Source organism: Lycorma delicatula, chromosome 12 (assembly GCF_047948215.1).
Source record: "Lycorma delicatula isolate Av1 chromosome 12, ASM4794821v1, whole genome shotgun sequence".
NCBI classification, from domain to species: domain Eukaryota; kingdom Metazoa; phylum Arthropoda; class Insecta; order Hemiptera; family Fulgoridae; genus Lycorma; species Lycorma delicatula.
Genome location: NC_134466.1, coordinates 1,568,596 through 1,583,296, shown reverse-complemented (window position 1 = coordinate 1,583,296; position 14,701 = coordinate 1,568,596). Strand labels below are relative to the sequence as shown.

Genomic DNA, 14,701 nt, shown 5'->3' with positions numbered 1-14,701 from the left:
GGGGAGAAGCAATACTGAGATCTGAATTTAAGAAAGCATTAAAAGATTTGAATGGCAGAAAGGCTCCTGGAATAGACGGAATACCTGTAGAATTACTGCGCAGTAAAACTTAACAAGAATTCTATACAGAAGAATTGAGAGGAGAGTGGAAGAAGTGTTAGGAGAAGACCAATTTGGTTTCAGGAAAAGTATAGGGACAAGTGACGCAATTTTAGGCCTCAGATTAACAGTAGAAGAAAGATTAAAGAAAAACAAACTAACATACTTGGCATTTAAAGACCTAGAAAAGCCATTTGATAACGTAGACTGGAATAAAATGTTCAGCAATTTAAAAAATTAGGGTTCAAGTACAGAGATAGAAGAATGATTGCTAACATTTACAGGAACCAAATAGCAACAATAATAATGGAAGAACATAAGAAATAAGCTATAATAAGAAAAGAAGTCCGACAAGGATGTTCCCTATCCCCGTTACGTTTTAATCTTTACATATAACTAGCAATTAATGATGTTAAAGAACAATTTAGATCCGGAGTAACAGTACAAGGTGAAAATATAAAGATGCTACGATTTGCTGATGATAGTAATTCTAGCTCAGAATAAAAAGGATTTAGAAGAAACAATGAACGGCACGGATGAAGTCCTATACAAGAACTATTGCATGAAAATAAACAAGAACAAAACGAAAGAAATGAATTGTAGTAAAAATAACGAAGATGGACCACTGAATGTGAAAATAGGAGGAGAAAAGATTATGGAGGTAGAAGAATTTTGTTATTTGGGAAGTAGAATTACTAAAGATTTACGAAGCAGGAGCAACATAAAATGCTAAATAGCACAGGGGAAACGAGCCTTCGTCAGAAATATAATTTGTTTACATTAAAAATTAATATAAATTACAGGAAAAGATTTTTTATAGTATACATTTGGAGTGTCGCTTTATATGGAAATGAAACTTTGACAATTGGAGTATCTGAGAAGAAAAGATAAGAAGCTTTTGAAATGATGTGCTATAGGAAAATGTTAAAAATCAAATGGGTGGATAAAGTGACAAATGAAGAGGTGTTGCGGCAAATAGATGAAGAAAGAAGCATTTGGAAAAATATACCTAAAAGAAGAGACAGACTTATAGGCCACATACTAAGGCATCCTGGAATAGTCGCTTTAATATTGGACGTACAGGTAGAAGGAAAAAATTGTGTAGGCAGGCAACGTTTGGAATATGTAAAACAAATTGTTAGGGATGTAGGATGTAGGGGTATACCGAAATGAAATGACTAGCACTGCATAGGGAAACTTGGAGAGCTTCATCAAACCAGTCAAGTGACTGAAGACAAAAAAAAGTGAACATCACTTCGGATCAATTGTGGATTTATTGCAGTATCAAAGCTACAGTTTATTGTATCAATGTTTGGGAAACATTCTTGCACAATTTTGGCCAAACAATGTGATAAAACAGTACAATAGCATCTTAGCATGTAATTAACACCTGAGATCCAAATTCAGTAACACATCATTTAGAAAAAATTAGTTGATTATTAAGAAGTTACTTATTTTTCTTCAACAGTCAATATTGATCAAATTTCGAGTAATGATGAAAGGATCTCTCTATAAATAAATTATATAAATTTCATTGCTAAGATCTCTAAAACTGGTTAACAGGGCAAATCAATCACTAAGTTGTTTGTATTTTATGGTCAATTTTTAAAGAAGGAGACTGAATTTTTCTCACCCTTTACAACTCACACAAAGCCACACATATTTTTTTCACAGCTATTTTGGTAACAAGATTAGCATCTTTGTAGACAAAATATTCAGCAGTTATCAGATTCTGTCAATTAAATTCACTGGTACCATCTAACTTGATGAAAATATACCATTCTAAAGCGCGAGCTCTAACAGGAAGTTCATAATCCAGTGCATTCGAAAAGTAACTACATACCAACATAAACATGATTATAGGTTGAGGGATTTTATTCTGTGTTAATATGAGTAATGTTTTCTACAAAGGTTTGTAATTCTGTATTGAATGCAGTTAGCTTCCATGACCCGATCAGGATGTTGCGACAAGAATATGTGTCTCAACTAAAGAAGATATGATTGAAGCTGTCTTTCCATGTGCACACTGAACAGTGAATATTTCTCATTTAACACATCTTCATAAGCATAAGGAGTATATACAGACAGTGAAAGATTAGTATTTTCTTAGATTTCCAGGTATACTGGTTCCTAATCTATATAGCGTACGAACACTAATCGAAGACTTTGGGGAGATTGGATCAGTAAAGAAATATGAGTGAAGTGGTACACCATAAGTACTTGATGAAGACGTATAGACAACTATGTGATGTAGTCTTAACAAATCCATGCAAAAGTTAGCTTAACAGAAAAACAACTGCAACTTGTAATTAGCTCAGTCTTGTCCAATATAAAGCGATTCAACAGTTATTGGCCAGAGACTGTGCAAAGTGAATTCAATACTGGGAATGGTTTCAACAGTTCCTAATGGATGTTTAAAGCTGCCAACTATTTAAGCACAAATTTAATTTATACTACCATTTAAATATGAATTCAATTCTCTGTGAAAAGAAACTAAGAAATTAACCTTGTTTTGAGAAAGCTGATACTTTGCTAAAAAATAATAGCACTTAAATATATTCTAATTTTCAGATTTATATCATGCAATAGTCATATTACTATTGAATAATCATTTTATTATAATTACCAATTATAATTTAATACACATGAAAAAAAGATTCTAATCAATGAGTACTGAAAAACCCCATAAAACCACATTAAAAATCCCAAGGAACCCCCAGAAAACACATAAATACCACACTAAAAACTACACATGAAGTATTAAGAAGTACAATATTTCTTATGTTTATTCATTTCTATGTTTTATGGATGTTTTAACAGCAATAATGCAACATGCTGTCTGTTGGGAGGTAGTAAACAGTTTGATATGTTACAGAATTTGTTATGGCTGTGCCACATTTACAGTACCATAAGAGACACAATGAAGTAGTTTCTCTGAGGACAACAATGTTCTTCATAAAACTGGTTTCTGTGAATAGATTATAAATTTACTTGCAAGAATATATCAGCTGCATTTCAGTAGGTTTGTTGTGTGATGAGGAACAGTATATTTTGGCACTACGAAGAAAGAAACAAGAGACCTTATATAAAACCTCGCTCGGAATGTTTATTCTTTAACAAAAGCCACGAGTTTTCAGGAGTGACTTGTCAATCGTACAATCCTACACATACTGTTTTATCATTTCACATACAGTTTGGTATCACTTTTTTAAGCTTTTAATCAAAATATCTAGTGTTAAACTAGAATGCTAAATATTAGGTAAACCATCAAAAAGTAAATGAAAATATCTTACTTGTCTAGATGTTGTCGGTTTATCATCTGTCATAGCAACAGGAGCAATCAAATGTTCTGTTCGCTCTGTTTCATGCTTGATTTCTTTTTTAATACTCAAAGATAATGGATCTTCATCAAAAAATGAACTATCAGTTTGTGCATCCATACTCTGCAGCAAAACATAAAATAATAATAATAATTTATTATCTTTATATAATTAACAAATATTAAAAATATATCTACTTTTCTTACAATGATAAAACAAATTGGTTTTCATAGAAATAACTCATCCATGTGAGTACTTCTATAATAATATTCAACTGGAACCTTTCAATATATAATCACACATGATAGTTCCAGAAAAGTGAAATATTGTAGGCATTTGCAGTAAATTAATAGATCAATAGAAAAATGATCTTAACCACAATCTAAATGGTTTGGTAAAAGAAACAGGTTGTTGGTGTAAATATAAAAAAACACATCAACCTTGTTTGGAAACAAAAATGTCATAGAATAAGGATTATCAAAACCTATAACAAAGTTTCTGTAACAAACTAAACAAGGTTCATAAAGGCAAGGATAGCTTTGTACTGTTATAAAACATTTTTATAAACAATGTTAAATGTGGGTATAAAATGACTATGTTAGTCACCTTCATTTAAGGCGTGAGGCACCTGCTCACTGTATTTTATTTGTTACGTATTGTTGTACAAAATGTTAGATGCAATCGGTTAAACAAAGCTATTTATCGTCCTATACTCTACTAAAATGTTTTTTACACCATAAATCAAAATATCTCAAGCTACACATAAATGCAAAATGATTATATGTGAGCAACAAACAGCAAATAAAAATATCATAATGAATAGAATAATTAAGAATTCTTACAATAACTAGGTTTTATGTTTTTAACTTAAAACAAGATAAAGAAGAAAATAGCTTACTTGTTTAAATATTGTCAGACCATCATCTGTCTTAGAAAGATGTACAAAAGAATGTTCTTCTTGCACAGATTCATGCATTTTTTCTTTTTTAATGGGCAAAGATAATGGATTTTCTTCCAAAACTGAATCACTAGTTTGTGGATCCAAACTCTGCAAAAAAAAAGTAATATTAATAGTGTGACTATCAAAGCGGGTTTTAAAGCACTAATATGTGTCGGTTATGTCTGGAAATGACTTTTTATACAAATAATCTATATTTATAACTAACACCACATGAAAACCAAAGTTTATGATACAAATGAATTTCTTAATCTCCAAAAAATATACATGAGTAGACAATAACAGTAGAGGTCATCATTTTTTATTACTAAAAATGATACAATATTTTTCATAAGAAAAGTATTCACTGGGTATATAGACTAAATTATAATGGTATAATTATAATTACGTGGTATGTAATGGGTATAGATGCTAAATTAAACAAAGATTATTGCAAGTTTTTTTAAGTATTAACTTGTATAAAAGAAGAGAATTTAATTTTTACAGAATCAAAAAATTTTCAGATGTAAAAAGATAATTCAAAAGTTAAGATGCCAGTAAAATATTGACAAGCTTCTTTTCCTTTTAATTAATCTGACATAGTAACATTTGACATGAAAAGCTTGTAAAACTACAGCCTCACATATGCCATTATCAACCAACCATTAATAAACACATCACAGATTTTTTGCATGAAAATTTCATGAGAAGCATACGATTAACTAAACATCTAAATTTATTACACTGTTTCTGGTAAAGCCAAACTGCATTAATTATCTGTGTCACAAAGAAGCCGTTGTGGAAAAGTGAAAAATTTAACAAAAAAATATGAGAGTATCTCTTCTTATAGAAAGTTTACGAGAACCTTCTACAATTGAACAATCAAGACCAGTACATCAAATTTAATCAAAAATATCATTTATATGTAGGATATGATTTCAATTGAAAAAACACAAGCACACTGAAATCTGCCTATTTCCAAGAATATGTTAAATGTTTTTATTAAACTTGTTTCAGAATACTTCCAAGTATTTCGCCTCCAGAATAATACTGAATATCTGTCTCTTGTTGTTCACAACTAATTTCCCGTTTTGCTAATTAGAAAGTCTGACTCCATCACCGGTGAGCTTATATAATTTCACAAAAAATACGTAAGTATTTCTTACCTTCTGGCTATGCAAATATGATGAATTATTAAATCGTTTTTTTACTTTATATGTTTTTAAAGATCTAACGTTGTTGCTCATAGAGTTCTCTTAAATCAAAACACATTAAAAAATATTTTAAGAAATTTCTCAGCAGGTTATAAATTGCATTAAAAACTTATGATATGTATCTGAATATATGTGATTTAGAAACATGATGATAACATTTCTCTAGAAATGTGTAGCTCAATCTTGTAGATAAATAACATACAATTATTACACTGCTTTTCTCATGGCACTCTCATTTTTGTGCATCAGAATGTATTAAAGAGAAATTAAAATAATTTGTTTGACATTTTCATGGTCAATTAATATAATTTTGGATCTTCAGTATATAATTCTTTCATTATTTACTTGACTCACCCATCCAGTACTAAGCCTGTTTTCTCTTATTTTTCATTTCATTCAATTCTTCCAGTAGATGAATATCTAATAAAAATGATAAAACCAATTTTATTACTCTTCGCTGTCTTTGATGTTTTAAGAACAAATGTAATGACCAATCACTTAATCTGGGGATGAGTTTGGAAAATATCTACACTTATTTACAGGGTTCTATTTTCAGTTAATATTAACAGAATTTAACTACAGTAAATTAAAAAAAAATTTTTTTTATTTGGTATTATGAAATTGCCTGTTGACTGACCAGTTTTAATTTCTGCGCTATGTAGCATATAGTTTGATTGTGTTACATTTTGTCCTCTGTATTTTAACTGCTAATATAAATGAAATTTTTATTTTTGCTACTTTGAAACAAATATAAAGTGCTTGCTTAAATATGAACATAAGATATTTAATATTAAAGTATAAAGTGTTCAATTTGTAGTTGGCATTATTTAAAATAACAAATTTTTACGATAGATTTTTAACTCAACAGCTACATTTTTTTTTTTAGGATCTTATTGAAGAAGTTATTGATGATGTGGAAGAAAGAATTACTGGAAGTATTTTACAGACATCAAAATGTGTGATTTGCAATAAATTAAATTATAAGTGCATTTGTGATTGTCTTCAATGAAGAATATGATGATTTCAACACTTTTACTTTTAAAGAAACATGCTTGCAAATTACAGAAAAACCTGTTACAGAAAGGAATGTCATATCTTCTCATCTTCTTATTCACTCATGTGTTTTTTGTCAGGAGTCTTTCACTCAGAGTTCTACTTTAGAGTCACACTTAAATATTCATGTTGTCAAAAAAAAAAAAAAAAACATTTATTCGACACAGTAATTTAAAAACACATATCTCTACTAATACAGATGAGAAAAATTTCACTTTTAATTTTTGCAAAAAAACTTTTAATGAAAGCTGTAGTTTAAAAACACATTTCTCTATTCCTACTGTTGAAGAAATTCACATGTAATTTTTGTAAGAAATCATTTAGTCAAAAGAGTAATTTTAGTAAATTTAGCAATGGCATATGGCGTGTGGCATTTCTCCACACAGTGAGAAGGAAGTGGGGAGCCTAGATCATGATAAACAACAGATATATGGGACCCAGGCCCTTGTTTGGTCTTGACTTTACACCCAAAATAAAGTTCGCCTTTGGGACTAGAGCACTAGTTCACCACATACATAAAAAAAGAAGTTAAAAGATTTTAAAAAACTCTAGGCATTTGTAACTAACGACTAATTAAAAGAAATAAAATTGTAAATATGTAACACACAAAGCACTTACAATGACATGTTTCCTGGTTCACTATCTCACAACTGGCATTGTTCTGATGAATGTATGCTGCACTAGGTAACATTTGTACATATTTATACACGTCTAAATCTACACAACAATAACAACACTACTCTTTGAGTTAGCTCATTTGGTTCAATCATATTTATAATTCTCTAGGATCTTTTAGTTGACAATGAAAAAAAATTTTTTTAAATATTTATACAAATTAAAATAACAAAGAAGCTGTAGGTAATGGAGAAATTATGAATACATATTTGAAAACAGGATAAAGAATTGCATTAAATACACCTATTGGTACTCATGAGACAAAAATCATGTTGACCATCGTTATTGGCAACATTACATGAGATATTTGGCACTTGAATTTGCAAAATCAATCTCATGATAAAAGAATCCCATGATGAGCTTCCTTAAGAAATTTAAAAGTGAAGTTGTATTCCGTTACTTTCTTCTGTGAGCTAATCATACTTCTTTGTAAATTTATATGTCAAACCTACTAAAATGTAAATCCACCCTACTAGTGACACCTTGAAAGGAACTAATTGTATAGTGAGTATTATTAATTTGAATAAAGTAATTACTGTGGCTGATGCCACTTACATGTTGCTTTCATTCAATGGAGTCTTATAGCTACTTTTATGGCGATTTCAGATCTGCAAGGGCAGGGAATTTAGAAATACAAATTTAAAGAAAACCTGATTTTTTAAGGAATTGTATAGTACAACATCTCATTGTACCACGGGTTAGTTTATTGTTTACAAAACTCAGTTGAATAAAAGGAAAGAAGAATCTGCTGAACATGTGCCTCACCTCATCCAGTGAGGTGAGGCACATGTTCAGTATTGTTAGTATAAGCTGTTTTACAATTCTGTAAAACCCTTGGTTCTAACAAAACTAAGTAAGAAAAAATAGTTATTTTAAAACTAGATTTAAAATACTACCACTCATTAAAATTCAGTTATCTCGTGATGAGTTTATATGATTATCTGTTAAGCTTCAACTTAAATTGAGAAATCATTAAAAAATAAATTATATTTATAATTTTGAGTTTTACTCGAGTACTTTTAGATCTCTATCTCGTTATCATTCTTTGAGGGGTTTTGTGCAAAATGTAACTTCTACTATTTTGCAAATTTATGAATTAAAAAATTATTAATGCAATGTTCACTGGCAGCAGTTTTCCAAATTATTGAATAGGGTTTTCAAAAATATTTTCATGAAAAAAAATTGATGTTAAGATACTGAAGAGGAATCTGTATTATGTTAGTTAAATCACTTTACTTTCTTGAACTTTAAAACAAGGGCCTGGGTCCCATATATCTGTTGTTTATCATGTTCTAGGTTTCTCACTGTGTGGAAAAATGTCACACGCCACATGCCATTGCTATCCCTATGATTTGGAGGAACCCAAAAATCACTCTTCTGACTGTTATTTCTGCTTAGCAAACATTAAAGGGATTACATCAAAATCAAAACATAGAGTGTTGTAATCAAACTTACAATCCGCAATGAGAACAGATCCATACTGCAAAGAATTGACAACACCAAAGTCTCCAGAACATGTGACATTAGATGAAGGGAGCTCAGAGTCTGGTGGAAGTAAGAAAGAAAAATAAACAGATTCTGGTGATACAACTTATGAGCAAAGCATTTCATCTGAGCCTCATTTACTGATTAAAGTAAATCTTAACGAACTCATAAAAGATTTAAAGTATCAAAAAAACAGTCTGGAATGCTTGCTTCCCGGCAAAAAGGATGGAATCTTCTTCAAAGGAATACAAAGAAATGTAGCACTTATCGTAATCATCATTCTGAATTTAAAGTTGTTTTTCTGAAGAAAATGCCTTAGCGTTTTGTAATGACATTTCTTCTCTTATGCAGCCACTTTGTAGTGAACATAACCCAACAGAATGGCACTTGTTCATAGATTCCTCTAAAGTTAGTTTAAAAGCCAGCTTCTGCATAATGGCAATAAATTCCCGTCAGTACCTGTGGCCCACTCTGCTACTATGAAAGAAACTTATAAAAATATTAAATCTATATTGGAAAAGCTTCAATATGCAGTATATAAATGTAGTATTTGTGGTGATTTGAAAGTGATTGCATTTATATTTAGTGGTTTGCGGCTTGGTTACATAAACTACTGTTGTTTATTGTGTGAATGGGATAGTAGGGACAGAAAACCATTTATTAGAAAAGAAAAGCCTAAAAATGTGTATCTACCTCTGTTACATATCAAACTAGGATTAATGAACAATTTCGTCAAGGACATTGAAAATACTCCTGGTTCATGTACTTAAAACAGAAGTTTTCTAAAATTATCTGTGCAAAGAAACTCTAAGAAATTGTTTTGAGTAAGCTGATGCACACCATGGCTTCAAAAAAGCAATTTTTTTGCTAAAAAATAGTGGCATATCAATACATTCTACTAATTTTCAGGTTTATATCATGCAGTACTATTATTACTATTGTATAATCATTTTATTATAATTACCGATTATAATTTAAAACACATGAAAAAAAGATTCTAATCAAGGAATACTGAAAAATCCTAGAGAAATGGCATAAAACCACATTAAAAATCACAAGGAACCCTCATAAATACCATACTAAACACTATGCATGAATTATAGATCCTGGAAGAGTAGCCTCATGGCTGTTATCAAAGATCAATAAGAATGGTATTAAGAAGTACAATATTTCTTATGTTTATTCATTTCTATGTTTTATGGATGTTTCAACAGCAATAATGCAACATGCTGTCTGTTGGGAGGTAGTAAACAGTTTGATATGTTACAGAATTTGTTATGGCTGTGCCACATTTACAGTACCATAAGAGACACAATGAAGTAGTTTCTCTGAGGACAACAATGTTCTTCATAAAACTGGTTTCTGTGAATAGATTATAAATTTACTTGCAAGAATATATCAGCTGCATTTCAGTAGGTTTGTTGTGTGATGAGGAACAGTATATTTTGGCACTACGAAGAAAGAAACAAGAGACCTTATATAAAACCTCGCTCGGAATGTTTATTCTTTAACAAAAGCCACGAGTTTTCAGGAGTGACTTGTCAATCGTACAATCCTACACATACTGTTTTATCATTTCACATACAGTTTGGTATCACTTTTTTAAGCTTTTAATCAAAATATCTAGTGTTAAACTAGAATGCTAAATATTAGGTAAACCATCAAAAAGTAAATGAAAATATCTTACTTGTCTAGATGTTGTCGGTTTATCATCTGTCATAGCAACAGGAGCAATCAAATGTTCTGTTCGCTCTGTTTCATGCTTGATTTCTTTTTTAATACTCAAAGATAATGGATCTTCATCAAAAAATGAACTATCAGTTTGTGCATCCATACTCTGCAGCAAAACATAAAATAATAATAATAATTTATTATCTTTATATAATTAACAAATATTAAAAATATATCTACTTTTCTTACAATGATAAAACAAATTGGTTTTCATAGAAATAACTCATCCATGTGAGTACTTCTATAATAATATTCAACTGGAACCTTTCAATATATAATCACACATGATAGTTCCAGAAAAGTGAAATATTGTAGGCATTTGCAGTAAATTAATAGATCAATAGAAAAATGATCTTAACCACAATCTAAATGGTTTGGTAAAAGAAACAGGTTGTTGGTGTAAATATAAAAAAACACATCAACCTTGTTTGGAAACAAAAATGTCATAGAATAAGGATTATCAAAACCTATAACAAAGTTTCTGTAACAAACTAAACAAGGTTCATAAAGGCAAGGATAGCTTTGTACTGTTATAAAACATTTTTATAAACAATGTTAAATGTGGGTATAAAATGACTATGTTAGTCACCTTCATTTAAGGCGTGAGGCACCTGCTCACTGTATTTTATTTGTTACGTATTGTTGTACAAAATGTTAGATGCAATCGGTTAAACAAAGCTATTTATCGTCCTATACTCTACTAAAATGTTTTTTACACCATAAATCAAAATATCTCAAGCTACACATAAATGCAAAATGATTATATGTGAGCAACAAACAGCAAATAAAAATATCATAATGAATAGAATAATTAAGAATTCTTACAATAACTAGGTTGACATTTTTAACTCAAAAACAGATAAAGAAGAAAATGGCTTACTTGTTTAAATATTATCAGTTCCTCATCAGTCTTGGCAAGATGTACAAATAAATATTCTTGCTGCCCTGTTTCATGCATGTTTTCTTTTTTAATGGGCAAGGATAATGGATTTTCTTCCAAAACTGAATCACCAGTTTGTGCACCCATACTCTGCAAAAAAAATATTAAGTAATATTAATATTCTATTACAGAAGTGTGACTTAAAATAAGCATGTTAAATGAAATATTATTGAAACATAACATCTGATGAAGTCAAGAGCTTGGAACTAACTACATTGTTAGAGATAATTTAAGACTTGTTATGTATCAAAGCAGGTATTAAAGCACGAGCCTGTGTCGGTTATGTATGGAAATGACTTGTTATACAAATAATCTATATTTATAACTAACACCACATGAAAACCACAGTTTATGGTATAAATGAATTTCTAAATATCCAAAAAATATACATGAGTGGGCAATAACAATAGTCATCGTTTTTTATTACCTAAAATGATACAAATTTTTACAAAAGAAAAGTTTTTACTGGATATATAGACTTTGATGTTAAATTAAGAAAGTATTATTGCATGTTTTTTAAGTATTAGTGGAGCCAATTCAGTTGTATAAAAGATGAAAATTTAATTTTTAGATACAAAAAATTTTCAGATAAAATGACAATTAGAGTTAAGATGCCAGTAACATAAAATAAGGCTGTCTTCCATGAACTATTAGAAGAACGCGAGTCAAAAGGGAGTGCTCTAACCTGACCCTAGTTATAACTCTGTCACACAAGCATCTTTAACCGATAAATGCCAGAATTGATACTTATCGAATAGCATAATATGACATTTCAATGTTATACTGTATTTTTAACACAAGCATAGTATTTGTCTACTGAAACTGACAAGCTTCTTTCCCTTTTAACTAACTGTCACTAACATTTGACAGTATAACTTTTAAATCTGCAGCTTCTCATAAGCCCTTATACACTATTAATAAACACATTACTGATTTTTTGGATGAAAATTTCAAGAGAAGCATACAATTAACTAAACATCTAAATTTATTACACTGTTTCTGGTAAAGCCAAACTGCATTAATTTTCTGTGGTGCAAAGAAGCCATTGTGGAAAAGTTAAAAATTTAACAGAAAAATATGAGATTATCTTTTTTATAGAAAGTTTACAAGAACCTTCCACAACTATCTTTCAGAGAATTGAACAATCATGACCCCACTACATCAAATTTAATCAAAAAAAGTTTTAAATGTAAGATATGATTTCAATTGAAAGTCACAAGCTCATCGAATTTGCCTATTTCTGTAAATATGTTTAATGTTTTTATTATAATTGTTTGAGAATACTTCAAAGTATATAGCCTCCAAAATAATACTGAATATCTGTTTCTTGTTGTTCACGACTAATTTCCCGTTTGCTAATTAGGAAGTCTTACTCCATCACGGGTGAGCTTCTATAATTTACCAAAAAGTATGTAAGTATTTCTTACATTCTAACTATGCAAATGTGATTAATTATTAAATGTGTTATTATAGAGTTTTCTATATTATTATATTTAGTTATATTAATATACTTACGACACGTATATAAAACACACTTCTTTCACTAAATAAAAATAACTTTAATGACTACCAACCACCTTATATGTAAAAACAATGAAATAGGGTGGCAAGTTGGCAACCACCATGGATTCTCAAGGCTTCTACTGAACAAACGTGTGTGGAACCAATGAGTTTCCCATGCCTTCTGTATCATTCTGAATATCTGACTGTTGTTTATCATGACTAATTTCCTATATTCCAACGGGGCAGTTATTACTCGGTCCCATTATTTCACAAAAAATAAGTAAACTTTACTTACCTCCTGGCTAATATGAATCAATATTCAATACAAAATAATAATTACATTGTTTTTTGGTTTTGTTGGGGAAACCATTCCCAATCAACAGTTTCTAGTGGATGTTTGTGAGCTGCCAACTATTTAAGCACAAATTTAATAATTTGTTATTTAGTATTTTATATATTTTGCTATATTAATAATATTAATATAATGAAAATTATTATTTATTTAAATCTATGTATCCTGTTAGTTGATATTGAACAAAGCGTATAATTAAAATTAATAAAATTACTCTCAAAAATCGGTTAGTCGCAATCTTCTTTGATGCATTAGCCGCTAAGAAATTTCATTACAGAAATTTCTCTTTCTTTTTACTCTCTTTCTCAGTAAAAATCTTAAGGAAAACTAAAGAAAAACCTTTTTTGCCTTTTTAATATAACTATACAACCACATGAAAAAAAAAGATTTAAAGCTATGGCCTGTTTTCAAACCAACAGATTTGACAAAATATGAATAAAAACAAAACAATCGGATAATGAAATTTAGATAATCTAATAATTATATTATTGTTCTTTATTAATTTATTTATCTGATATTTTTTATTCCATTCTACTTTAATAAATTAAAATCAAGAGTATGTCGGTAATAATGCTTAATAATTGTCGCTAAAAAGTAAAAGATAATTTTATCCGTACAATGGATTTAAAAACGCATTAAAACTTAGCTAAAAAACTTACTTGTAATTTTTTAACTTTTCTTTTTAAAGAAGATTGTGTTCCAATATGTTGGAATAAAAAAGGTTTATAGTGAACCCAGAGTTCATCTTTTGCTCTCCGATATAATGCCTGTACAGAAAAATGAAATAAAAATTCTTAACTAATAAAAAAAAACCGGCGACAAAGTTTTATACTTTCCTGGCATCGGTTCTTATTACTACATAGTGGAGAAATAAATATATATGAAAAAAGTTTAAGAGTCGATATTTTAATTGAAAATTTAAAAAATCCAGTTAAAAAATACGCATTTTTTTGAAAGAGCGAGAATTTGGGGGCAAAATTCTTTTTAAATGGTTGAGACACATTCACACATTTGCTGAGCTTAATATGAAGTGGGATTATGTTGGCAAAATTTTGAGAAAATTGATCCCAAAGAAACTATCTTCCCCACCCCTGTGGAGATATTGATCCGATAGAAGATATCGTATGTATATCCACGTGTACATAAAATGTTACCCCCCACTTTTTTTGGGGTCCCTGGGTCATGGAACATCAAGAAATGCAAAAAAACCCATACCCCATTTTTGACTGATTACCGTACTTTCCTTCTTGCAGCATAGCTCTTAGCTATGATCCCAGGAAATTAAAAACAATCCTGTAACAAAAGACTTGTGAAATCTGGTCACTGATACATTATACATTATTCAATATTATCTTCTTCTTTAAAAGTGTACATGTATCCCACTTTTTTATT

The 14,701-nt window shown here is 29.8% G+C and overlaps 2 protein-coding genes across 2 annotated transcripts in view; both read right to left on the bottom strand.

Moving 5' to 3' along the window:
• Positions 1-13,108, bottom strand: part of LOC142333323 (uncharacterized) — a 33,083-nt gene extending 19,975 nt beyond the window's left edge. Inside the window, exons 1-5 of the mRNA XM_075380343.1 lie at positions 12,970-13,108; positions 11,395-11,544; positions 10,471-10,620; positions 4,287-4,467; positions 3,393-3,502 (exon numbers count right to left, since the gene is read on the bottom strand). Coding sequence (XP_075236458.1) covers positions 3,393-3,502; positions 4,287-4,467; positions 10,471-10,620; positions 11,395-11,541 — 588 coding nt within the window. The 5' untranslated portion in view covers positions 11,542-11,544; positions 12,970-13,108. The remainder of the gene's footprint in view (positions 1-3,392; positions 3,503-4,286; positions 4,468-10,470; positions 10,621-11,394; positions 11,545-12,969) is intronic.
• Positions 1-14,701, bottom strand: part of LOC142332962 (uncharacterized) — a 386,939-nt gene that overhangs the window by 344,909 nt on the left and 27,329 nt on the right. The gene's annotated exons all lie outside the window — the stretch shown is intronic.